Source organism: Balaenoptera musculus, chromosome 11 (assembly GCF_009873245.2).
Source record: "Balaenoptera musculus isolate JJ_BM4_2016_0621 chromosome 11, mBalMus1.pri.v3, whole genome shotgun sequence".
NCBI lineage: Eukaryota > Metazoa > Chordata > Mammalia > Artiodactyla > Balaenopteridae > Balaenoptera > Balaenoptera musculus.
The window spans coordinates 89,323,686-89,350,194 of record NC_045795.1 but is presented as its reverse complement, the minus strand read 5'-3'; the positions used below and the strand labels follow the sequence as shown (position 1 = coordinate 89,350,194).

Sequence of the window (26,509 nt, the reverse complement as noted above, 5' to 3'; positions counted from 1 at the left end):
CCAAATAGGAAATTAAGTGATTTTGTAGCCAAAATCTTGAAGAAAAATTTTAGGTTATTTTATCTGTATTTTTACAGTTCCTCCCATGTCTTTTTGGCACCTATAATTGTTCCTTCATTTAAATTTAGGGTTTAATCTGTGGCCGTAATAACCCAGTTATTAACTTAGGGTAATTGAGATGGAGCATGACCCCCTGTTCATTTTAACTTTGGATATTTGATTCAGAGCAGTAGGAAGTAGCCATCCAAAGCCCAGGGATCAAAGAAAGACAACGTACATTTCCCAGGTGACTGAGCTTTAAAATCTGATCCTTAGAGTTACAAATACAATCTAGCAGTGAGTGGTGTTGGCTATTGATTCTACTTCAGCTGTTAGTATTAACCCAACTCTTAGCACTGTTCTTACTATGATCCTACTAGCTATCATTTGTTGAGCACTGTGCTAGTCACTTTGCATTTCTGCGTATCTATACAAATGAATAGTGAAATGTAAAACTCACTGATGAACTAGGTGTTAAACCTATTGTAAAGTGAAGAGAGAGCTGAGAAAAGTATGAAACTTGCCAGGAGTAACTCATCTACTTAAAGGGCAGAGATAGGGTTGGTACACAGGTATGTCCTTCTCCAAAGCCCATGTTGTTAGGTGTTAAGAACACGGCAATGTACCTGAGGAAGGACTAAGGTAAGGAGAAAAGCATTGGAAAAGTCCTAGGGTATGTAAGTTTTGACACTGTTTGATTCTCTGTGTTCCTTGAGCTAAGACTTGGATAACACAAGTGATACAGAAAGGAAATATTTTGAGCTTTATAAAAATGTTTTAAGTTTCACTTTGGTTATTATGATCTGTGCTAAGATCTCAATTTGTATCTTCCTGGGATATCAAACTCTGGAAATCAAAGGGCTCTAGAGATCAAGTGTTTCCACTTCCAAAGAAGTTTGCGATTTAAATAGACATTCTGGGTTTTAGAGTCAGTTTTGCTACTTTTGATATTTCTGGTGTTAAGACTACTTTACCCTTTTTTTGTCTATATAATGGAGAGAATATCCATTCCTTTCTACCTCATAATTTTTTAATGATTAATCATGATAGTAAAATTAAAGAACTTCAAACAGTATATGTGAATATTACAAGTACTCTTTTCTAATAAAACTTACGATGACTATAACCTATGTCATATATGTAACCCAAGAGTTCTAAGAAAATACACAAAAGAGTTAAGTATTTGATTATTTATCAAAGTCAAAATCCTTGGTGGTGTTTGGAAATTTAGAATGGTCAAGGTTTATCAAATAAAGTGGAAAGTTTGGGTCAATTGTCTGGTTAGTTCAGTGGGGAAAATGCCTCAGCTTCTCAAGTCATCTATTTAACTAACAAAACTTTTAAAATTTATTAATATTTTATTTCAAAAATAATATAAACCCACTTAAAAATTTAGAAAAGGGCTTCCCTGGTGGCGCAGTGGTTGAGAATCTGCCTGCCAATGCAGGGGACACGGGTTCGAGCCTTGGTCTGGGAAGATCCCACATGCCGCGGAGCAACTAGGCCTGAGCCACAATTACTGAGCCTGCGCGTCTGGAGCCTGTGCTCCGCAACAAGAGAGGCCGCGATAGTGAGAGGCCTGCGCACCGCAATGAACAGTAGCCCCCACTTGCCGCAACTAGAGAAAGCCCTCGCACAGAAACGAAGACCCTACACAGCCAAAAATAAATAAAATTAAAAAAAAAAAAAAAAACTGCTTAAAAAAAAAAATTAGAAAAGTACAAAGAGGAAATAAAATTCACTGAAATACTACTACTCAGAATTACTTTTCCAATTCAGCTCTGAAACTTGACCATACAGTTTCTTTATATTATTTTTAGCCTCTTGTTAAATGTGGTCTATGCTAAAGAAATATGAATAATTCTCATCATTATCTGCAGCATCCCTGAAGAGCTAAATATCCAGTCAAAATCTGGATCATCACATAAGCACTGAGAATTAAATCTGGACGTGGACAGAATACAGTGAGTTGAGAGTGTGATTTCTAAATTCAATCTGTGCTAAAATATAACTTCTGTTACTTATCTGCCATGTTTCCTTGAGCAAGTCATTTAGCGTCTACAGTTTTGATTTCCTCATCTCCAAAATGGGAGTAATAACAATACATACCTTATTGTTGGGTAATAGGTAAAGAACTAGTAGGATATTTGGCATCTTACACATGCTTAATACAAATACCGTTTACAAATATTATTATTAGTGTGTCCTTGCAGAATTGAGTGTTTATGAGACTTGAGCTCAATTTGACCAGCACAAAGCATCCTTAAAGAAGAAAAGTAGGGAAAAAAGTTCGAAGAGGTTTACTGGGGTCTTGAAGAAGCTTCAATATGAAGTTAAGAAGAATCTACTTGGTTCTGCAGCAAAGGGACAGCACGTTTGGTCTGGTCAGAGCAGATGGACTATTGGAGCTATATTTCAAAATGGAAAACATGAAACTATTGTGAACCATCTCTTACTGGCATAGGAGAAGCAGGGTGTGGTTGACAGTGAGGACAAGGTGATTGCAGAGACGCCTGCAGCAGCCAAGGTGAGAGGTAAAGAGAATGGAAAACAGAGTAGTAAGAGTGGGAATGGGGAAACCAATGACCTCATCTCATTAGAGTAGCAGCATGTTTCAGTGCAACAAACACTAGAGTATGAGTACCTGTTTGTGTTCAGTTCCTTCATGCCACAGATAATCATGGGCGAGCATGTAACTCTGCCCTTCCAGTAACCTTAGGAGGAATCATGAGCAGTAAAGAAGATGATGTGTGCAAATATCCTATATTCTGTATAGCGCTGTATATGTTGCCATTAAAAAGTGACATCCCTGTAACCCTATTACAGCTTGATACCCTCCCACACTATTTTGCATTTTTCTTTCTTTGGGTGAAAGCACTAAAAATCATGGTCAAATCAACAGTAAGGCAAGCCAGAGGCACAGTGATTTAAAGTACTCTCAGCCCTTTGTCCCTGAGTGTGAAACAGCATACTCTCTCATTCTAAAGCATGGAACTTGGGGAAATAAGGCCAAGGCTGGCTTTTGTGATAGAGAAAGGTTTAAAAGAGGTTAGGGCAGTTAAGTAGGGACTGCTACCTGAGAACTAAATGGTATGCGAAAATAATAGGCTTCTATACAAAGAAGCTGAGATAAAAATATCAATACTCTGAGTATTATGCTTTCATACTATTTGCAAAGGATTTATTCACTATACCAGTCACACTGCACATGGAAAATTTAAGTTCCCTGAGAACTTCAACATTCATCAGACATCACAGGGGAAACCACGTTATAGTGATTTGGATATTGTTCCCCCATCAAGCATGACAAATTTGAACTGTATTAGTCAGGGGTTCAGTCAGGAAAGCAAACTCACTATGAATAATAGAGTATAGGGGATTTATTTCAGGAAGAAGATCTTGTACAATTATAAGAGAAACTGGAGTACTAAGGGTCCAAAAGTGGAAGCTGAAGGATCGCAGTAATGTTATCAACAAGCCCTCTTGGGCACTGGAGCAGGTGGATAAGTCAGATCTTACAAGTGGGTCTGGAAGGGTTGCAAGTCCAGCGGCCAGAGTGGACATGAGGAGACCTTGGTATAGACTGTCATCTCTGAAACTGGGAGGGGGCCTGGGGTCGCTGTTGGTCAGCAGTGCCAGCAGTTGGGACAAAAGCTGGATATGAGGAAGGAGACAGGGACACACTCTCAGCTTATCAACATCTCTCTCTCACCACAGTTACTTACATGTGGCTTTCGGAGAACCTTGTCATTTCCACCTTCCGAATTTCACTCAATTTCCTTTTTAATCAACTCCAACCCAGAACCATACAGGGAAAGGAAATTTGGGAAATTTAGTTTTAGCTAAGCCAAGTTTGTTGGTCCTTCTTATCTCTGGATTCAGATTTCCCCTGATCATCACTCAGTTTTCTAATGAAAATAAGCAAGAATTCAATGACTATATATTGGCAAAATGTTTACCTTCGTAACACATCAGCTGCTAAACACGTGTTTCATGCTGTCTCTTTACATTAATAGTTTGTCTGCAGTGTCTGAGTGTCTCACTGAATTAACCAATTTGACCACACTGACAGACAGGCAGGCTAAGCAATGAGCTTTCAAAGCTGGAACCTGGGTATAGCACAACCTTAGCCATGGAACTGTAGCAGTCAACAACTTGACAACAACAGTGGAGTTTAAAAACCATTACCCATCTGTGACTAAATTCCATCAGTGATGCTCTTGAAAATAATTTCAAAATAACAATCAGAAAATGTTTGATGAAAGAACAGCACAGAGCAATTCACTCGATAGCATAAGATGGATAAATACAATTCAGAGATGAGTTCCCAAGTGCCTTTTAGCTAAAAGAAGTGATGCTGTCGTTGTTTGTTATGTCAAAAAATAGTAAAATTGTGTAATACTTTTCATCTTAAAATCATTGAATATCAGGGCTGGAAAGGTCTGCTGGTACAGAGATTATCAACTCTAATATTTTCAAGGGCCAAATCAGAACTAAGCTGAGAGGCTAGTCCCCAGGCATAGATTATTTTCCCTGGTCTCATTTTTCTTCAGCATCTCATTTCTTTTCTATTCCTACACCCTCATTTGGAGTGATTTTGATGTAGTAAAAATATAGGCAATGGGCAGGTGCAAAGGGGCAGAATGTCCAGCCAGGAAGTAAACAGAAAAACCTGGCAGTTGAATAGAAGATGATTTTTCTGGAACCAGTTCTCTGAACAGCCCATCTGCATCATCAATCCTCACATGCTTTGGACTCTGGAAATGTGTTCTCAAACACAAAGCATGATCCAGCTTCCACAAATATTTTATCACACAACAACAAATCATTTGGCAAATTGTCAACTTCTACTTAAGAGAGACTCTGAGTCTGGGTAAGCAAGATAAGTGTATCGCCATGAACTTAGATATATTAAATTATACCTGTGGCCTTGGATTCAGTTTAGCAATGCTACATAAAGAGCACAAAGTAAAAGGACAATTGACAGTTATTAAGAGATGCTGTGACCACCCAGTGGATTTCGATAATTTGCTCCCAGAAAACACTCTTCCCTCAGTTACTGGTGAGTTTGAATAAGACTTCTGTGTAGAGGATGAGGGGTTGCACCTCTCCCCTTTCCAGCTGTACCACTGTGGCTCTGTAAAGCTCTTATCACAAATGTAGCACTTCTGTGTTCTTTGATATAAGTGCTTTCTATTAATTTCCATGCATGCAAATACAGGTAAACCACACAAACTAAAACAAACAAAGCTTCCTGCTCTTTTTTGAAATAAATTGACATTGTTTCCCGGCTCAGGGTTGAAACTGATTATAAAGCTGGTCAGAGCATTCAGGGAGAGTTTGTTTTTTATTCAAATGTTGATTGAATTCTGTATATACCAAACTTCTTCGTTGTGAGTTTCTGGCAAAGTGAGCAGACAACACCCATTGTTAGCTGCAAGTTTTAGGAAATGCAAGTTTGATTTTTTTTAATTACAGGGAGGGAAAGAAACTCTCTTCATCTGTTTTTCTGGTAACCTAATAGGTATATTTTCAGATTGAGTTTTTTTTTAACAGAGTCAAAATCTGTTATCTTTGTTCCTGAAATTAGCACTGATTCTGTAGAGTAAACAAAATATCAAAATCTAAATTAATGCTAAAAGAAACAAAAACAATTATAATATCAACTCTCTCCCTCTCTGTAAAAACTTGATATTTAATATATTGATTAATATGATATATATATATATATATATATATATATATATATATATATTCTGGATATATATATATTCCTAAGGTCACCGTGATCTGGGTCTCTAATAAATCTATAAACATGATATACTTCCACTAAAAAAAAGGCTAAAAATTTTTATAATGGTTAAATGAAGCAGCACACTAACAGATGTTTAACAACCACCACACTGAAAAAAAGTTTGTGTACACATATATATGTGTTTGTATACCTATATATGTGTGTGCATGTATGTATATATATATGTTTATTATCAATAATATTAATACAATGAATGTTAGCAGACAATTTAAATATAATAATAAAATGTACAATACTCTTCGTTATAAATTCCATAAAGTCAATTTATTCTCACTGAAGGCTTTTGTTAAGTTTTACTGAATGTATATACTCCTAGCTAATCACTTGTTGCAATTCAACAATGACTTGACAGTTGGAGTTGCGTTTCAATTCACTAACTCTATTCCAGGTTATTGTCATTAATTCTGATATGTTATATAATCTTAAACAGTTTCTCACCCTCTTACAAATTATTTCATTACTGAAAACTCTTTCAGCATCAGCACTCAATCAAGCCCTGATTTGTAGCATTTGTCAATTTCTATGGTATAAATACTCCTGTGGCTGATTTCAAGCTAACATGACATCACCATGAATGAGGATTTGGGAAGAGAGATACAGTAGTTCTTCATGATACAGTATTTCCACCATACAGGTACTATATATATAAACCACTTCAAGACCATAAATAATAATAAAGTGTAGTAAAGCAATTAGGAAGTAGTAAGTTTTGAATATTTATTACTTTTTAATATAATTATTTTACTTTTAAGATGACATAATTTAACTTTGAATAATGGCTGTGTTTAATAACTTGCTTACAAAATTCCTGAAAGTAGCACTCAGCTCTCAAGAGCTGCCACAAGTCACTTGCTGCACATTCCTGGCTAAATAAATTATTAATAAATATATATGATATAGATAAGTTTTGTATTACATACAATTTACATATAAAATGTAAACCTAATCTATGTGATTAGAAATCAGATAGTGGTTATCCTTTTCTGTCTCAGCTGTGATTGGTGGGTCTTCTAGGATGACAGCCTAGGTCTGCATCCTGACTTGAGTACTGGTTACGTTAGGTGGGTTCAATTTGTGAAAATTCATTGAGCTGATATTCATACTCAATCTCAATAACCAAACTGAGCATGATTAAATCTGAATTGCTAAGGGTGGGACTTTGACACAGTATTTTGAAAGGTCCTCACGTGATTCCAGTGTGAAGTTTGAGAACCAGAATTTTTCCACATAGTTTAAATGATCTGTCAACTCACAGTAGTTTAAAATATACTAATGTGTTCACTCAAAAAAAAGAAAAAAGTTATATAAAAGATAATATAGTTGCAAAAAAATCATATAATTAGGAGGTATTTTGAACAAAATCTAGCTCCCTATCATGACTTAGGAGGCCCTGGGTAGTTTAGCCTCTCTCTCTCTGTCCAGCCTTCTAGTTTTCTCTGATTCGAATTCAGTGAAGCCACATAAGCCAAACAAAGTGAAACCAGCAGAGAAAATATCCAGACAACCTGCAGAATCACACACACACACACACAAAAATAGTGAATTGTTGTTTTAAAGCATTAATTTTGGGGTAGGTATATAGACAGCTGTAGGCAACTGATACATATACCTACAGTTTTAAACAATATCTGTAGGATTGCAAAGGTGTTCTTAAGGTTTGCATATATTTTAATGAAATGAGGTACATTAAATCTATTTTTTCCCAATTTTACCTACTTTTGCATTAACCATGGTTTTAAAAATGTGACTGCATTTCTACCTCCAGTTCCTCTTTTATTCTGGTGAGTTGAGGAGAATTTCTGTAAATACAGATGGTTTTCTCTTTCCCTGTCAGCTCCTCCACTTAGGACACATCCTTTCTTACCTTTAAAATACATAGTCTCCAAAGTGAGGTGGTTTGCACCTATAGAGTGTACAAAATGAACCATTGATGGTGAGGGAAGAAAATGTTAGGCATTCTATACCTGTCTATTTTATCTAATACTTTCCTTAACTTTTATTTTTCTGTGTTTTATAATGTATGTAATATAAATATAGATTTGTTGGGTTTATATGTTTATAACTACTACTTCTTTATTTTCTGGTCATAGAATTTTGGTGACTATCTCTTTAAATCATACTATAGTTTGAACAGAAGCTAGCTTCTCTACACAATGGACACCAACCTGAAAAAGCCAACTGTTACATAAATTTGAATTTATGTTGAGAAGCAAAGTCTTGAATAAATACTGAACAAAATTTTCATCTGAGTATTGGATTCTTGTCATAAACTCTGCTATTTTCTAGTCCTATGGTCCTTGATGAGTCTGGTACCTCTGAATTTCAGTTTCTCCAGCTATAGACGAAAGATAATAATACTTCCTCTGCCTACTTTTAAGCACAGATGAAACACTGCATGTAAAACACTTTATAAACTATAAAGCACTAGGTAAAAGATATAACTAATCAAATATCAAAGGTTAGTCTTTCTTTTCCCTTTAGAACTGGACATTCCATGATTATTAACTTATTTTCAACAAGAGCAAAATATATATTTCTCAGAATGAGTACATATTTGAGAAAAATGACATCTTTTAAGCAAAGTGTGTGGAAATGATAAAATTCCTCTTAAGAGTTAAGGAGAAAGGGAAATTATTGGTTCCTTGGAGGATTATTCAGAGTGGAGGTCACATTTGAACTTGGCTGAGAAAGGTTGGATTTGCCTTCAGTTAGGGGGAAATCGATCTGAAGAAAGACAATGCAGGTGGAGACAATCATATGAGGAGAGACTTGGGAATAAAAAAAAAAAAACTGCAGAGATCGTACTAGTAGTACAGTCTGACTTAAATGAAAGATACATGAAGGAGAGTAAGGGAAGACATGGCTCATGACACAGGTGGAATTGAATTAACTGGAGAACTTTCAATATTTGTTGAAGGAAATTGCATTTGAATGCTTGATTAGACAGTTTGAACTTCATAGGAAATGAGATCTGTGAAGGTCTTGACACAGAGTAATGGCAAAATCAGCTGTGATTTATGATTTGTCCACACAGGAGTCTGTGTCAATAAGCTATGTCTTGAAAAGGATGTAGAGGATGTCCTGAAATAAGGAGAAGTCTTAGGAGACCACTATAAAAGTCTTGGGCAGAGTAATGGGGGATTGGCTTGACTGATGACCCTCAAACTGGAAAAGGAATGAACAAATATATCCTGAGGTAAAATATGGCACAAAGGTTTTAAACGTTTATATTATTTATGACACAATATCAATGGGCATCTGCTACCGAATAATATTAAAATAGCATTGGCTGTGTGTTCAATATGCTACTTCCTGAACAAACAACACTAACATTATGCCTGAGTAGGTCAAGTGTGTCTTAGCAAACTGTATTAGCTTTACAAATTAGGGGTAGCTTCATGTGTTCATTGTGTATCATGATTTGTTTTAAAAGCAAAAAAAGTACCTATCTGAGACCAAATTACGTGTTGTGATTAAAACACTTATGCCTAAAAGTGGATTCTAATAATATCCAATAAAATTCTAAAAGTGTTTGGGAATATTGGATTACACCTAAGTAGTCATAGGGGATTACTTTGAGAAGTCAGTCATTTATTCATTTATTTCAAAATATTTATTGATTGCTTACTATGTGTCAGGCAGTGTTCTAGGCATGAAAGATGCAGTCATATATATGACTGGAAATAGTTTTATCTACGCAGAGCTTATATTCCACAAGATGTAGAAAGAAAATGGACAAGTAATAAATAAGCTAATTTCAGACAGTAAAAAGCGCACTGAAGACAGTAAAATAAGATTGATGAGAGTAGGGCCAGTGGTGGGACTAGGTGCTGACTTCCTCCATAGTGTTCTAAGGGAAGGTCGTTCTATGGAGGTGATTGATCTAAGGTGGGTGTAATGGAAAGAGCCAGCCGTAGAAAGATTTGGAGAAGAGAGTTTTGGGCAACTGAACAGCAACTGCAGAGACCCGAGGGAACAATTTTGAAATTTCTGGGAGCCTAAGAAAGAATAATGGCTCTAATATAATGGTAAAAGGGGAGTTTAGTATAAGTTGAGATGGAAAGGGTTGACAAAGTCAGATTGTCTAGTGTCATGGTAAGGAGTTTGATTTTAAATCTCAGGAGAGACTTAAGTGGAAAAAAAAAACTATCAATCCCCTGTGTTATTTTCAATTTGTGGAATAACTATTTATGGTACCTCTAAAATTAAAAAAATTACCTGATGTTATCACCTCCATAGAAACCTTGACCCTCTTCTTCAAAGACTTCAGGTTAAAAACGAAGTTCCCCACATTCCTTTCCGCTAAGGGGTTTACATTCCCTATACAATATCTTGTCTACATAACAATCATTTCCTTCCAATGCTGACAAAACAATTTTTTTTTCCTACATTGTTATCAGTCTTAAGAAGCAATTTCATTTAGGGTTTAAGAATCAATTACTTTTGCAGGAGCTTCAAGATGGCTGAAGAGTAAGATGCACAGATCACCTTCCTCCCCACAAATACATCAGAAATACATCTACATATGGAACAACTCCTACAGAACACCTACTGAACGCTGGCAGAAGACCACAGACCTCCCAAAAGGCAAGAAACTCCCCACGTACCTGGGTAGGGCAAAAGAAAAAACAGAGACAAAAGAATAGGGACAGGACATGCACCTAGGGGAGGGAGCTGTGAAGGAGGACAGGTTTCCACACACTAGGAAGTCCCTTCACTGATGGAGACTGCGGGTGGCAGGGGGGAAGCTTCGGAGCCACGGAGGAGAGCACAGCAACAGCGGTGCAGAGGGCAAAGCGGAGAGATTCCCGCACAGAGGATCAGTGCCGACCAGCACTCACCAGCCTGAGAGGCCTGTCTGCTCACCCGCCGGGGTGGGCAGGGGCTGGGAGCTGAGGCTCCGGCTTCGGAGGTCGGATCCCAGGGAGAGGACTGGGGTTGGCTGCGTGAACACAGCCTGAAGGGGGCTAGTGCACCACAGCTGGCTGGGAGGGACTCCGGGAAAAAGTCTGGACCTGCCTAAGAGACAAGAGACTTTTTCTTGCCTCTTTGTTTCCTGGTGCGTGAGGAGAGGGGATTCAGAGCGCTGTTTGAAGGAGCTCCAGAGACGGGCGCAAGCCGCGGCTATCAGCGCGGACCCCAGAGACGGGCATGAGACGCTAAGGCTGCTGCTGCTGCCACCAAGAAGCCTGTGTGCAAGCACATGTCACTATCCACACCTCCCCTCCCAGGAGCCTGTGCAGCCCACCACGGCCAGGGTCCCGTGATCCAGGGACAACTTCCCCAGGAGAACGCATGGTGCACCTCAGGCTGGTGCAACGTCATGTTGGCTTCTGCCGCCGCAGGCTCGCCCCACACTCCATACCCCTCCCTACCCCCAGCCTGAGTGAGCCAGAGCCCCCGAATCAGCTGCTCCTTTAACCCCGTCCTGTCTGAGCAAAGAACAGACGCCCTCAGGCAACCTACACGCACAGGTGGGGACAAATCCAAAGCTGAACCACAGGAGCTGTGCGAACAGAGAAGGGAAATCTCTCCCAGCAGCCTCAGGAGCAGCGAATTAAATCTCCACAATCAACTTGATGTACCCTGCATCTGTGGAATACCTGAATAGACACCGAATCATCCCAAATTGAGGAGGTGGACTTTGGGAACAACGATATATATATATTTTCCCCTTTTTTGCTTTTTCTGAGTGTGTATGTGTATGCTTCTGTGTGTGATTTTGTCTGTATAGCTTTGCTTTTACCATTTGTCCTAGGGTTTTGTCTGTCTGGGTTTTTTTTTGTTTTTGTATAGTTTTTAGCACTTGTTATCATTGGTGGATTTGTTTTTTGGTTTGGTTGCTCTTTTCTTTCTTTTTTTTTTATTCCTTAAAAAATTTTTTTAATAATTATTTTTTATTTTAATAACTTTATTTTATTTTATTTTACTTTATTTTGTTATTTTACTTTATTTTATGTTATTTTATTTTATCTTCTTCTTTCATTCTTTCTTTCTTTTTTCCCCTCCCTTTTATTCTGAGCCATGTGGATGACAGGCTCTTGGTGCTCCAGCCAGGTGTCAGGGCTGTGCCTGTGAGGTGGGAGAACCAAGTTCAGGACACTGGTCCACAACAGACCTCCCAGCTCCACATAATATCAAATGGCAAAAATCTCTCAGAGATCTCCATCTCAACGCCAAGACCCAGCTCCACTCAACGACCAGCAAGCTACACTCTTGGACACCCTATGCAAAACAACTAGCAAGACAGGAACACAACCCCATCCATTAGCAGAGAGGCTGCCTAAAATCATAATAAGGCCACAGACACCCCAAAACACACCACCAGACATGGACCTGCCCACCAGCAAGACAAGATCCAGCCTCATCCACCAGAACACAGGCACTAGTCCCCTCCACCAGGAAGCCTACACAACCCACTTAACCAACTTTAGCCACTGGGGACAGACACCAAAAATAACGGGAACTACGAACCTGCAGCCTGCGAAAAGGAGACCCCAAACACAGTAAGTTAAGCAAAATGAGAAGACAGAGAAACACACAGCAGATGAAGGAGCAAGGCAAAAACCCATCAGACCTAACGAATGAGGAAATAGGCAGCCTACCTGAAAAAGAATTCAGAATAATGATATTAAAGATGATCCAAAATCTTGGAAATAGAATGGAGAAAATAGAAGAAATGTTTAACAAGGACCTAGAAGAACTAAAGAGCAAACAGTGATGAACAACACAATAAATGAAATTAAAAATTCTCTAGAAGGGATCAATAGCAGAATAACTGAGTCAGAAGAACGGATAAGTGACCCGGAAGATAAAATAGTGGAAATAACTACTGCAGAGCAGAATAAAGAAAAAAGAATGAAAAGAATTGAGGACAGTCTCAGAGACCTCTGGGACAACACTAAACGCACCAACATTCGAATTATCGGGGTCCCAGAAGAAGAAGAGAAAAAGAAAGGGACTGAGAAAATATTTGAAGAGATTATAGTTGAAAACTTCCCTAATATGGGAAAGGAAATAGTTAATCAAGTCCAGGAAGCGAAAAGAGTCCCATACAGGATAAATCCAAGGAGAAACATGCCAAGACACATATTAATCTAACTATCAAAAATTAAATATAAAGAAAAAATATTAAAAGCAGCAAGGGAAAAACAACAAATAACACACAAGGGAACCCCCATAAGGTTAACAGCTGATCTTTCAGCAGAAGCTCTGCAAGCCAGAAGGGAGTGGCAGGACATATTTAAAATGATGAAGGAGAAAAACCTACAACCAAGATTACTCTACCCAGCAAGGATCTCATTCAGATTCGACAGGGAAATTAAAACCTTTACAGACAAGCAAAAGCTAAGAGAATTCAGCACCACCAAACCAGCTTTACAACAAATGCTAAAGGAACTTCTCTAGGAAGGAAACACAAGAGAAGGAAAAGACCTACAATAGCAAACCCAAAACAATTAAGAAAATGGTAATAGGAACATACATATCGATAATTACCTTAAATGTAAATGGATTAAATGCTCCAACCAAAAGACATAGACTGGCTGAATGGATACAAAAACAAGACCAGTATAGATGCTGTCTACAAGCGACCCACTTCAGACCTAGGGACACATACAGACTGAAAGTGAGGGGATGGAAAAAGATATTCCATGCAAATGGAAATCAAAAGAAAGCTGGAGTAGCAATTCTCATATCAGACAAAATAGACTTTAAAACAAAGACTATTACAAGAGACAAAGAAGGACACTACATAAAGATCAAGGGATCAATCCAAGAAGAAGATATAACAATTGTAAATATTTATGCACCCAACATAGGAGCTCCTCAATACATAAGACAAATACAAACAGCCATAAAATGGGAAATCAACAGTAACACAATCATAGTAGGGGACTTTAACACCCCACTTTCACCAATGGACAGATCATCCAACATGAAAATAAGTAAGGAAACACAAGCTTTAAATGATACATTAAACAAGATGGACTTAATTGATATTTATAGGACATTCCACCCAAAAACAATAGAATACAGTTTCTTCTAAAGTGCTCATGGAACATTCTCCAGGATAGACCATATCTTGGGTCACAAATCAAGTCTTGGTAAATTTAAGAAAATTGAACTCGTATCAAGTATGTTTTCCGACCACAAGGCTATGAGACTAGATATCTATTACAGGAAAAAATCTGTAAAAAATACAAACATATGGAGGCTAAACAATACACTACTTAATAACCAAGAGATCACTGAAGAAATCAAAGGGGAAATAAAAAAATACCTAGAAACAAATGACAATAAAAACACGACGACCCAAAACCAATTGGGATGCACCAAAAGCAGTTCTAAGAGGGTAGGTTATAGCAAGGCAATCCTACCTTAAGAAACAAGAAACATCTCAAATAAACAACCTAACCTTGCACCTAAAGCAATTAGAGAAAGAAGAACAAAAAAACCCCAAAGTTAGCATACGGAAAGAAATCATAAAGATCAGGTCAGAAATAAATGAAAAAGAAATGAAGGAAACAATAGCAAAGATGAATAAAACTAAAAGCTGGTTCTTTGAGAAGATAAACAAAATTGATAAACCATTAGCCAGACTCATCAAGAAAAAAGGGGAGAAGACTCAAATCAGTAGAATTAGAAATGAAAAAGGAGAAGTAACAAATAACACTGCAGAAATACAAAGGATCATGAGCGATTACTACAAGCAACTATATGCCAATTAAGTGGACAACCTGGAAGAAATGGACAAATTCTTAGAAATGCACAACCTTCTGAGACTGAACCAGGAAGAAATAGAAAATATGAACAGACCAATCACAAGCACTGAAATTGAAACTGTGATTAAAAATCTTCCAACACAAAAGAACAGGACAAGATGGCTTCACAGGCGAATTCTGTCAAACATTTAGAGAAGAGCTAACACCTATCCTTCTCAAACTCTTCCAAAATATAGAAGAGGGAGGAACACTCCCAAACTCATTTTACGAGGCCATCATCACCCTGACACCAAAACCAGACGAAGATGTCACAAAGAAAGGAAACTACAGGCCAATATTACTGATGAACATAGATGCAAAAATCCTCAACAAAACACTAGCAAACAGAATCCAACAGCACATTAAAAGGATCATACAGCATGATCAAGTGGGGTTCATCCCAGGAATGCAAGGATTCTTCAATATACGCAAATCAATCAATGTGATACACCATATTAACAAACTGAAGGATAAAAACCATATGATCATCTCAATAATGCAGAGAAAGTTTTTGACAAAATTCAACACCCATTTATGATAAAAACCCTCCAGAAAGCAGGCATAGAGGGAACTTTCCTCAACATAATAAAGGCCATATATGACAAACCCACAGCCAACATCGTCCTCAATGGTGAAAAACTGAAACCATTTCCACTAAGATCAGGAACAAGACAAGGTTGTCCACTTTCACCACTATTATTCAACAGAGTCTTTGAAGGTTTAGCCACAGCAGTCAGAGAAGAAAAAGAAATAAAAGGAATCCAAATCAGAAAAAAAGAAGTAAAGCTGTCACTGTTTGCAGATGACATGATACTATACATACAGAATCCTAAAGATGCTACCAGAAAACTACTAGAGCTAATCAATGAATCTGGTAAAGTAGCAGGATACAAAATTAATGCACAGAAATCTCTTGCATTCCTGTACAATAATGATGAAAAATCTGAAAGTGAAATTAAGAAAACACTCCCATTTACCATTGCAACCAAAAGAATAAAATATCTAGGAATAAACCTACCTAAGGAGACAAAAGACCTGTATGCAGAAAATGATAAGACACTGATGAAAGAAATTAAAGATGATACAAATAAACGGAGAGATATACCATGTTCTTGGATTGGAAGAATCAACATTGTGAAAATGACTCTACCACCCCAGGCAATCTACAGATTCAATGCAATCCCTATCAAGCTACCACTAGCATTTTTCACAGAACTAGAACAAAAAAATTCATAATTTGTATGGAAACACAAAAGACCCCGAATAGCCAAAGCATTCTTGAGAAAGCAAAATGGAGCTGGAGGAATCAGGTTCCCTGACTTCAGACTATACTCCAAAGCTACAGTAATCAAGACAGTATGGTACTGGCAGAAAAACAGAAATATAGATCAATGGAACAGGATAGAAAGCCCAGAGATAAACCCACGCACATATGGCCACCTTATCTTTCATAAAGGAGGCAAGAATATACAGTGGAGAAAAGACAGCCTCTTCAATAAGTGGTGCTGGGAAAACTGGACAGCTACATGTAAAAGAATGAAATTAGAACACTCCCTAACACCATACACAAAGATAAACTCTAAATGGATTAAAGACCTAAATGTAAGGCCAGACACTATAAAACTCTTAGAGAAAAACATAGGCAGAACACTCTATGACATAAATCACAGGAAGATCCTTTTTGACCCACCTCCTAGAGAAATGGAAATAAAAACAAAAATAAACAAATGGGACCTAATGAAACTTAAAAGCTTTTGCACAGCAATGGAAACCATAAACAAGACGAAAAGGCAACCCTCAGACTGGGAGAAAATATTTGCAAGTGAAGCAACTGACAAAGGATTAATCTCCAAAATATACAAGCAGCTCATGCAGCTCAATATCAAAAAGCAAACAACCCAATCCAAAAATGAGCAGAAGTCCTAAATAGACATTTCTCCAAAGAAGATATACAGATTGCCAACAAACATATGAAAGAATGCTCGACATCATTAATCATTAGAGAAATGCAAATCAAAACTACAATGAGATATCCTCTCACACCGGTCATAATGGCCATCATCAAAAAATCTACAAACAGTAAATGCTGGAGAGGGTGTGGAGAAAAGGGAACCCTCTTGCACTGTAGGTGGGAATGTAAACTGATACCGCCACTATGGAGAACAGTATGGAGGTTCCTTAAAAAACTAAAAATAGCACTTCCATACAACCCAGCAATCCCACTACTCGGCATATACCCTGAGAAAACCGTAATTCAAAAAGAGTCATGTACCAAAATGTTCATTGCAGCTCTATTTACAATAGCCAGCACATGGAAGCAACCTAAGTGCCCATCAACAGGTGAATGGATAAAGAAGCTGTGGCACATATATACAATGGAATATTACTCAGCCATAAAAAGAAACAAAATTGAGTTATTTGTAGTGAGGTGGATGGACCTAGAGTCTGTCATACAGAGTGGAGTAAGTCAGAAAGAGAAAAACAAATACTGTATGCTAACACATATATATGGAACCAAAAAAAGAAAAAAAAGGTCATGAAGAACTTAGGGGCAAGACAGGAATAAAGACACAGACCTACTAGAGAATGGACTTGAGGATACGGGGAGGGGCAAGGGTAAGCTGGGACAAAGTGAGAGAGTGGCATGGACATATATACACTACCAAACGTAAAATAGATAGCTAATGGGAAGCAGCCGCATAGCACAGGGAGATCAGGTCGGTGCTTTGTGACCACCTAGAGGGGTGGGATAAGGAGGGTGGGAGGGAGGGAGACGCAAGAGGGAAGAGATACGGGGACATATGTATATGTATAACTGTTTCACTTTGTTATAAAGCAGAAACTAACGCACCATTGTAAAGCAATTATACTGCAATAAAGATGTTTAAAAAATATTTTTTAAAAAAGAATCAATTACTTTTGAAAAAGATTTGATAATCATACAGCTACCTTTGTTAGTAGGCATTGCATAAAAATGGGTTTTCAGCATTTCTTAATTGGACCATGTCCAGTAGAAATTGCAAAGACGTCACTTGACTTAAGAATATAGCCTGGTGTTCCATTCCTAAAGGCGCTATTATGCTAACAATAAATCTGAACAAGACTGTAGGCAGAGTGTGGGTTGTGATGTACTCAATATTCATCACACTCTGACCCAAAGGAATATCCATTATGTGCTTCTGGGATCCTTGAGCAAAGCAGGTTTATTACACCTGCCAATTTTCATGGATTTGCTGTGTGATACATCGTCTTCTTTGAAGAAATCTTGGTCACAGTGCATATTTCCATTCTTGTGGCTTTCTTTGTCAGGTAGTTCAATTACTCTGGTTCTCAGTTCAATAGAAACTATGTTTGAAATAGAGTAAAATTCAAGCCATCATACATACTTTCAATGTCCCCTTATCACAGACCCCTGATGGTGAGTATTTAGAAGAAGGAACATTTTCTCCAGATTCACGTTAAAGCTACTCCATTTGTAAAATGGCATGCTGTGCAAAAACACTGACAAAACAGTTTTTTTTTTCTTCATTGGTATAATCCCTAGAAAAAAATTGATTCAAGTTTTAAGAATCAATTACTCTGGGAGAAGTTTTGAAAATAATATAAGTACATTTATCGGTAGATATTACATAAAAATAGTGGCAGGAACAACATCTTATAATTTTAGTCTCAGTTTATTCCTCAAGAGTAATTAATACAGTGAGAGAAAGTGGCTCATTAGGCCCTGATGACATAATACAATAGTTACATGCCTACAGGAGGCCTTTAATCCTGCTTTGCCAATAAATGTGACTAGCTTCCTGTTCACGTCCTTGAATTATTCAGTTTCTCTCTGGAAAAACTGAGTCTCATACTGCATAAGCAGTACTTCTTCAGGACTAACCAAAGAGATGTTCAATCATAGTTTTACAAGATATGGACAAAAGTGTTTGGCCATAGGAAAGCAAATACAAATGGCACACAAATGAGCCACATACATTTATGAACCAAATGTGTTGTTTAAAAAACTACCATTTAAGCTATAATATTTTCTTAAAGTAACAAAGTTAAAAGAATTTATTAGGCAGAAATTCTTAAGATGATATTAGTAAATCCCTTATAACTAGTGACGTTTGCTATTTCCTATTAGGTTTGAGTCTAAAATACCAGCCATTTGACCTTCATTGACACTACTCTTAAGGACAGCAGAGTTTTTATGAGGTTCTGGGTTTAAACTTGTGCTATCTCTAAGCCTGGATGACTCATAACATATATAGCACAAGATTTAGCTGATTATCACTTTTTTTTTTTTTTTTGAAATTCACGTTCTTTTATTTATTTATTTATTTATTTATGACTGTGTTGAGTCTTCGTTTCTGTGCGAGGGCTTTCTCTAGTTGCGGCAAGTGGGGACCACTCTTCATCGCGGTGCGCGGGCCTCTCACCATCGCGGCCTCTCTTGTTGCGGAGCACAGGCTCCAGACGCGCAGGCTCAGTAATTGCGGCTCACGGGCCCAGTTGCTCCGTGGCATGTGGGATCTTCCCAGACCGGGGCTCGAACCCGTGTCCCCTGCATTGGCAGGCAGATTCTCAACCACTGCGCCACCAGGGAAGCCCAGCTGATTATCACTTTTACACTACTAATCAAGTATTTAGTATTTTTAAAAATATCAAATTTTTAAAGATTTGGACTTAAATTGTGAAATCTGTCTATAATTTATCAAATTTTATATGAAAATCATAGTGAGATGAAAGACTTAAATGAATAATAACATATAGTACATTCTGAGCCTTTTTTTCACCATTGGAAAATTTAACACTTAACCACATCGGTAAACCTTGGGTTTCTTACACATGTGACATTCTAACATCAACAAAATCTGATCGTACATGATTTTTCAGCTTCTGCTATAGCCTACAGATTTGTTCCAGCCACTTCATTTACTATTTATTTAAGCATAAAATATTTCTTCATGAAAACTTCCCATACTTCATGAAAACTTTCTTGGCTACAAGAAAAGAAAACAGTTGTAGGTTTTCCTCCATTGATCAATGTGGTCTCCAGTTATCCCATTAATGTTATGTTTTTTCCAACCCTGAGACATAGATGGTTCAATAATTTGGGGGCTAAAAATCAACCTTCTGAGTCTATATTAAACCTCTTGATGCTTTTTATCCTTCCAGGAAATATTGTGCCTTTTCTCCATTCTTTTATTTTCTCTATTCCTCATTCCCAGCAGGGAGTAGGCATTTATCTCAAGTGGAATTCTATTTCTAATCTAACTTCTTCACTAATGTTCACTAACATACATTAAAAACAATTTTTAACCTGTATTAGACAAGATTCTTTCCATCACAAGGGACAGAATTTCAATGGAAATTAGCCTAAAATAGGAAAAGGGCACCTTATTGGTTTATATTACTTAAAGTTCAAAAGGTAAAGTTAAGAAATTGTGCCTTTCTTCCCTTGGATTGTTCTGCCTCTGTGTGAATTTCATTTCCAGGCCAACTCTTCCTTCATAGCAGTCCTTGGTACATCTTTATACTAACTAGAACAGCACAGATGCAATGTCTTTCTGTCATTTTAATTTAGCAAAAACCCAGGGATTTGTTCAGATATAATATATCCTGAACCAAATAGTATGGTGAGGGAGGATGGAATATGCCAATTGGCTGATCATGAGGTTATGCCAATCTCACTCAAACTACAAAGACTGATAGGAAAGATTGGTTTCCCAATAAAAATCAAATATTCTCTGTCAGAGGAAGCAGAAATGGATTGAGGGTTGACAAAAACACCAGATGTCCTCTTAGAACATTTCCATGTTATATGCTCCCTACTATGTTTTTCAAATAGCAAGTTGTACTTTCTCTATTGCAATTGTTGACTTACTTGCTTGTTTCCATTTTTAGGCTGTAGGCTGAAGAGGACAGGGACCATGGCCCTCTTATTGGTGAAGGTCAACATCTAGCTCAGTGCCCGGCACATCTAAGGTACTAAAACTATCTGTTGAATTGAATGGAACTGCTTTATTTAATTAATTTGATAAATATCTACAAACCATATGCTAGGCAATGGAGAAACAGCAGAGAATAAAACAGATGGAAATCTCTGCTCTCCTGAAATTTACTTTCAAATAGGGCATAGTTCGAAACTTTCAAATGTTACTAGAGTTTCATCTCTAAAATTCTATGATAATAACATAACATAGGGACAATCATATAGGGATACACTGGAACAATTATTCCTCAGAGGAAATTATATGACTAAACTTCTTCTACTTGATGATAATCCAAATAGGACCAATGCATTGGATCTAATTCATTCATTCGTTCATTCAACAAGTATTTACTGAATCCCTACCAAGTGCCAGGAAGATACAGTCCCAGCTGTCCTGGAACTTAAAGGTTAGTGAGGAAAAAACACGTTGCATTAGTTTCCTATGGCTTCTCTAAAAATTACAACTTGGTGGCTTAGAACAACACGCATTTATTTTCTCACAGTTCTGGATGTCCGAAGTCCAAAATGGGTTTCACAGGGTGGAAACCAATGTATCCACAGGGCCATACTCCCTCCAAAAAAGAAAACATCTGTTTCCTTGCCTTTTCTAGCTTCTAGAGCTTCATTTCTCTCATTTCTTGGCTTATGGTCCCTTCCTATACACTTAAGGTCAGCAGCATAGCATCTTCAAATCTCTCTCTCCTCTTTCATCACATTGCCTTCTGCTCTGTGACAAATCCCCCTTTGCCACCTTCTTACAAGGGCATTTGTGATTTCCCACTCAGTTATTCCAGGATAATCTATCCATCTCAATATCTTTAACTTAGTCACATCTGCAAAATCCATTTTGCTACTTAACGTAAAAGTCACAAGTTCCAGACATTAGGTCCTAGATACCCTTGTGGGCAATTATTTAGCCTACCACACACATTAATGAAATAATTAAAAAGTATATAATTAGCAATCATGTTTCTTAATTAAATGGTTTTCTCATAATATTTAAAAAATATTAAAATAGAACAATAGAACTTTTAAATACCCATAACTTCAAAAATGTTCCAGAGCCATAAAGTGTGTCTGGGTAGATTATGGTTCATGGTAAAAGCTTAAAGGCCAATGTTCATAGTAAAGGAGTTAGATGAAGTAAAGTTAATTGAAAAAAAAAAAAAAAAACAGGAGAAGAGATTGGGGGCAAAATTTTTTATTTTAATTTCGAGTGTGGAGAGATTTAAAATGTGAACATTTTGAAAAGACTGTAACCATAAAAATAGGAAGGAAAAAGCACGTAATTGTGAAAGATTTGCTGGCCTTTCAGAATAAATCAAAGGCAAGTTTTGGAAAAACAAAGAAGATATTACATATACGCATAGAAAGAGTAGTATATCATTAGAGAATCTAATTTTCTAAACTAGCATAGTATCTGCAAGTAGGGAGACACACCATGAAATCTCTAAAAATAACAAGCAGATTTAAAGCAATACTCTCTTGTGTATATCATTATCAGCATCCTTACCTCTGGGGCAATGTTTAGCTCAGATTATCTTATTTAAGTAGCTATGGCTTTAAAAAAAAGATCCAATCTGTTCTTTCACAAGAAAATTTTACACCAAGGATATATGATTATTTTTCCCTTTAGGATAAAGCAAAAAGACATGTTGAATCACATACAATTTTGATAAATAAAAGTTAACAGAAGAACTGGAGGATTTTTCAGATCTGATATGTGCTCTGAGAATAATAATTTATTTTTTTTACCATGAAAGTTCTTCTAGAGATACTGTGTTGATTCAATATAGATATTTAAATGGCAAAATGTTAATGTTAAATTTTGACAGGAAGCTGAAACTTGAGGGTAGAAATATAATTTTTATTCACATATGTATAATTTGGGGGCACCTTGATGCAGCTTTTTTTTTTCATCTATTACAAAAAAATATATTGTTATTTAACTCTGATTCTTTGTTACAGAGAGTTAGAAGTGACATGAATCAAAATAATGTTATAACTTTGAATAAACATGATACGGCTGTAGCACTTCTAGCCACTGGATTCTCTAGTAGTAAAAATACTTTTATTTAAATGGTTTTCTGATTCTAATAGTTGTTTTCTGCATATTTTAGCCTTCTCATAGCTTTTAAGATTAGAAATCTTTCCACTTCTTAGAATTGTCATTAAATATTTGTCTCTTACAATTACTGTGTTTCTGGCTTGTAAGTTACTATGTTTGTTCCTGTGTTTCTCCCAATATATTAGGGCTTTGTCATGAGCATTGGAAACTTCAATAGTACCCACTACCACAGGTGATGGGAAGCAGTATGTTGTAATAGAAGAGCTGCTCTGACAATCAGATGACCCGGACGATATCCATTCTCTTTGGCAACTCACATAGGTAAGCTTGAAAATTCAGAACAGAATTCTGTGTTCTTAATAGACTATGGTTGATTAGGTACAAAAACAGCTACTAGTATCCCCTTTACTATTTCCATGCCCCTTTACAGTGTAACTTTGTGGCTTTTCTATCAAGAGATGCAGTATATTTTCATATCTCTTGAATCTGGACTGATTGTGTGACTTGGAATTGTTAAAAGAATGCAGCAGAAATGACATTGTGTCAGTTACAAGCCTTGACATTAAAAAGACTTGCATACTTCTGATTTCTCTTGGAACTCTGAGCAGGCACTATGTGAAGGAGCCCAGACTCACAGAGGATGAAAGAACCCTTGGCCCAGGGCAGAGACAGCCCAGTGGTCTCAGCTGAGAATATCCTAGACTAGCCAGATCCCAGATGACTCAGTAGCTAACCACAGGTGTAAAGTACTCAGGCAAAATCAAAAGAATAGCGCAGTTGATCCCATTTAAAATTGCCAACCTACAGACTTAACTAAATACATGGTAATTTGTTATTTTCATCCATTCAGATGTGGGATGGTTTATTACATGGCAAAAGCTAACTGATACACAGACTTAATATATTTTAGTTGAGTGAAAGAATATATCATTGAAATGGAAAGAAAAAAAATTTCTAAAGTTATTCTACTTCTGATGTGAAATTCTATATTACTTTTTCTTCTATACCAATATAGCTTTTTATCCATACCAAATTCTAAATTTGAGGGAAAATATACATTTCTATTTTAATTTTTAAAGACTACTCTAAAGGAAATAAAAAAGAAATATTCTTCTTTGTTTATTGATGAGAAAATTACTTAATTACATTTTTACTATAAAAATTTCATATGTGACAATTTATAATTGAAATAATCTTAGTTCTGTTTAAAAATGGCACTTGATTTATTTTTTAAGGATTAAACTCTCTCTATTAGCCATAGATATTACCTTCAAAATTTTATCATTTTAGTCATTTAAATAACATAAGTATTTTGTATTTGAAAATTGCTTCCCTGTGGAAAAAAATAAAATGCCAATAGATTATCAATCAAAACTCATAATAATAGAACACTTTACCTGCATAAGTATTTATGAGTGTCAGCAGAATTACCAATTTCCAAAGCAACCTCATTTCCACTTGCTGAGGTCAAAATTTCTCCCATACAATCAGCCGGAAAGAAAATGTCTGTCTTCCAGTCTGAAAGAAAAAAAAATTGTCATGAAATGACAAATATACAAACATGCATATTGTAAAGTATGTATGAATTGTTGCATATTCATTCAAGTTGATATTAAAATATTAACCTAAATAAAGCAACCTAAAGGTCTACTTTTTATATATATGTGTAGTTTATAAATTTCCATAATTTCAGCTCATATTTCCATAATTTCAGTTCATACCTTAGAAATACATGTCATTTGCTATAAAATTTGCTGTAGTAGTTTATGGGCTGGAGTACAATTCAATTGAATGTATTCTATGTGGATTAAAACTTTCATGAGTATAATTTTAAATTCGGTTCTTTTTGAAATGTTAGAGAGGTTTAAAAACATTTTAAATCAACTCCCACAATTCTGTTGGTGACTTTTATTTTTGATTTTACACCATTAGGAATAAGGTAAAATATTACTCTATCTTATATATATTAACAGTGATTTTATACATTTCATGGATTTTTAAGTGTTTTTTTAATCAGCATTATTCTCAATATATTGAGAATATATTCATTGGGAAACATTTTCCTATTGCTACTAGAACTAAAATTAATATTGTGCTACAAAATTTCTGCTGGAACTCAATTTCTGGAAGTATTATCTTTCAAGTGTGAGACATACTTTTCCTTTGTGATCACGTCACAATTTTCTCTAATTTATTTTTACATTTAAGCTTTCCAGTGATAAATGAAATCAAGGTAAAGTGTTTGTTCAGCCTTTACTCCAAAAGTGAAATCTAGTAAGCAGCTCATAAAGCTCATAATCTCAAACAAGTATAGAATAAACTCACATAGGTCACATTTGATAAAATTATTATATATCAAATGATAGGACCCTTTGGAAACTTTTAACTTAGTGCAAATATATTTTCTTGCAACTTCAAATATCCTTGGAAGCATGTGGACTTTAAGTGTAAGTCTAGTAAAAAAAAAATTTTTTTTGGATCATTTCCTGATATATTTTTAAATTGTAAAAATCTTTAATTTCTTTCTGTAACTAGTTACTTCAACTTAAACCCCAAACACTGACTATATTCAACTTTAAGTCTTTATAAAATCCAAGTTAAAAGCTTTCAAATTTAATTTAGGAATAAAAATCAAAAAGAAAATAAACAATATTCAGGTCAATATGCTATGCTGAGTTGACAATGTCCTTCCAGAAATTCTCTCATATCTTACATCATCTTTCCATTCTCTTTGACACCACAGGTTCTAAGCTCTTAACCCCTTACATTTAAGTGAAATTATACACTATATCCATTCATTAATTTATATTTTTTCAAGAAATATTTATTTATTTATATTTATTCTCTGCCAGACATTAGGTACTTTGGTGTTAGTAGTGAATCTAAAACCCTTCATTTCTACCCTTGAGGTCTTGCCATCTTTTAAGAGACACAGACTTTTAAGAAAAACAGCAAAATCAAACACACACACACACACACTGATAAATAGTTAGGTGTGGTAAATATGGTAATACTTTGAAGAAAACAAATGCAATCTATGAGATCTATGAAGCGGGGTTCGAGTAGTATTTTTGAACAGAGGCTTGAAAAATGAGTATGCTTTAGCCAGGCGAAGAGTACATGTACATGAGGTAGGGAGCATAGGAGAGCAGGGATTAAGATAGGTAAGATGTGGAAGGAGACTACTAGCTGTCTAAGCAAAAGGGAGAGAGTGTGACAAGGTCCTGAAGCAGGCCTGAGTTTGCATTTTCAAAGACCTGACAAAGATCCAGTTTGCTATTCAGGACAGTAACGTGAGACAAGGTTGGAGAAGGACAAAGAGGTTAAACTATGGGCCATGTTGACAAGTATGGATGTTGTACTTCCACATTATAATGAGGATTTTTAAGCAGGACAGAATCAATTTAATATACGTCGTACAAACATCACTGGCTGATGTGGAGAATGGAAGGGGAGGAGTAAAAAGTAAAAACTTACAATTACCAACTTATCTGATGGGCATTCATTATTTTTTCCAACCAAACAATTCTTCCCCCTTCTTCTGATAAAAGCTCTGGGGTTTTTTGTTTTTGTTTTTGTTGTTTTAGGAACCACCTCCCTACACACCCTCAGTCCATATAATGAGAGTGAGATTCCCTTCACCTCCTAGCTCAAGGGATGAGGATGTGACCAGGGCTATGTCAGTCAGGAATCCATTCCCCTGGCTACAATGTTTTGTAAAAGGATGGGCATGTAGCCTAAGCCAAACCAGTGACAACAAAGCCAAGACCTTTGCCAATAATATTAAGACAGTTAAGTTGTTAAGATATAATCTGTTGATCCAATGTAATACAAAATTTTGCAAG

At 36.4% G+C, this 26,509-nt stretch overlaps 1 protein-coding gene across 1 annotated transcript in view; it reads right to left on the bottom strand.

Annotated features, from left to right (window-relative positions):
• CNTN6 (contactin 6) overlaps positions 1-26,509 on the bottom strand; it is a 291,320-nt gene that overhangs the window by 209,986 nt on the left and 54,825 nt on the right. The window contains exon 4 of the mRNA XM_036869272.1: positions 24,062-24,182. Within this exon, the coding sequence (XP_036725167.1) occupies positions 24,062-24,116 (55 nt within the window). The 5' untranslated portion in view covers positions 24,117-24,182. The remainder of the gene's footprint in view (positions 1-24,061; positions 24,183-26,509) is intronic.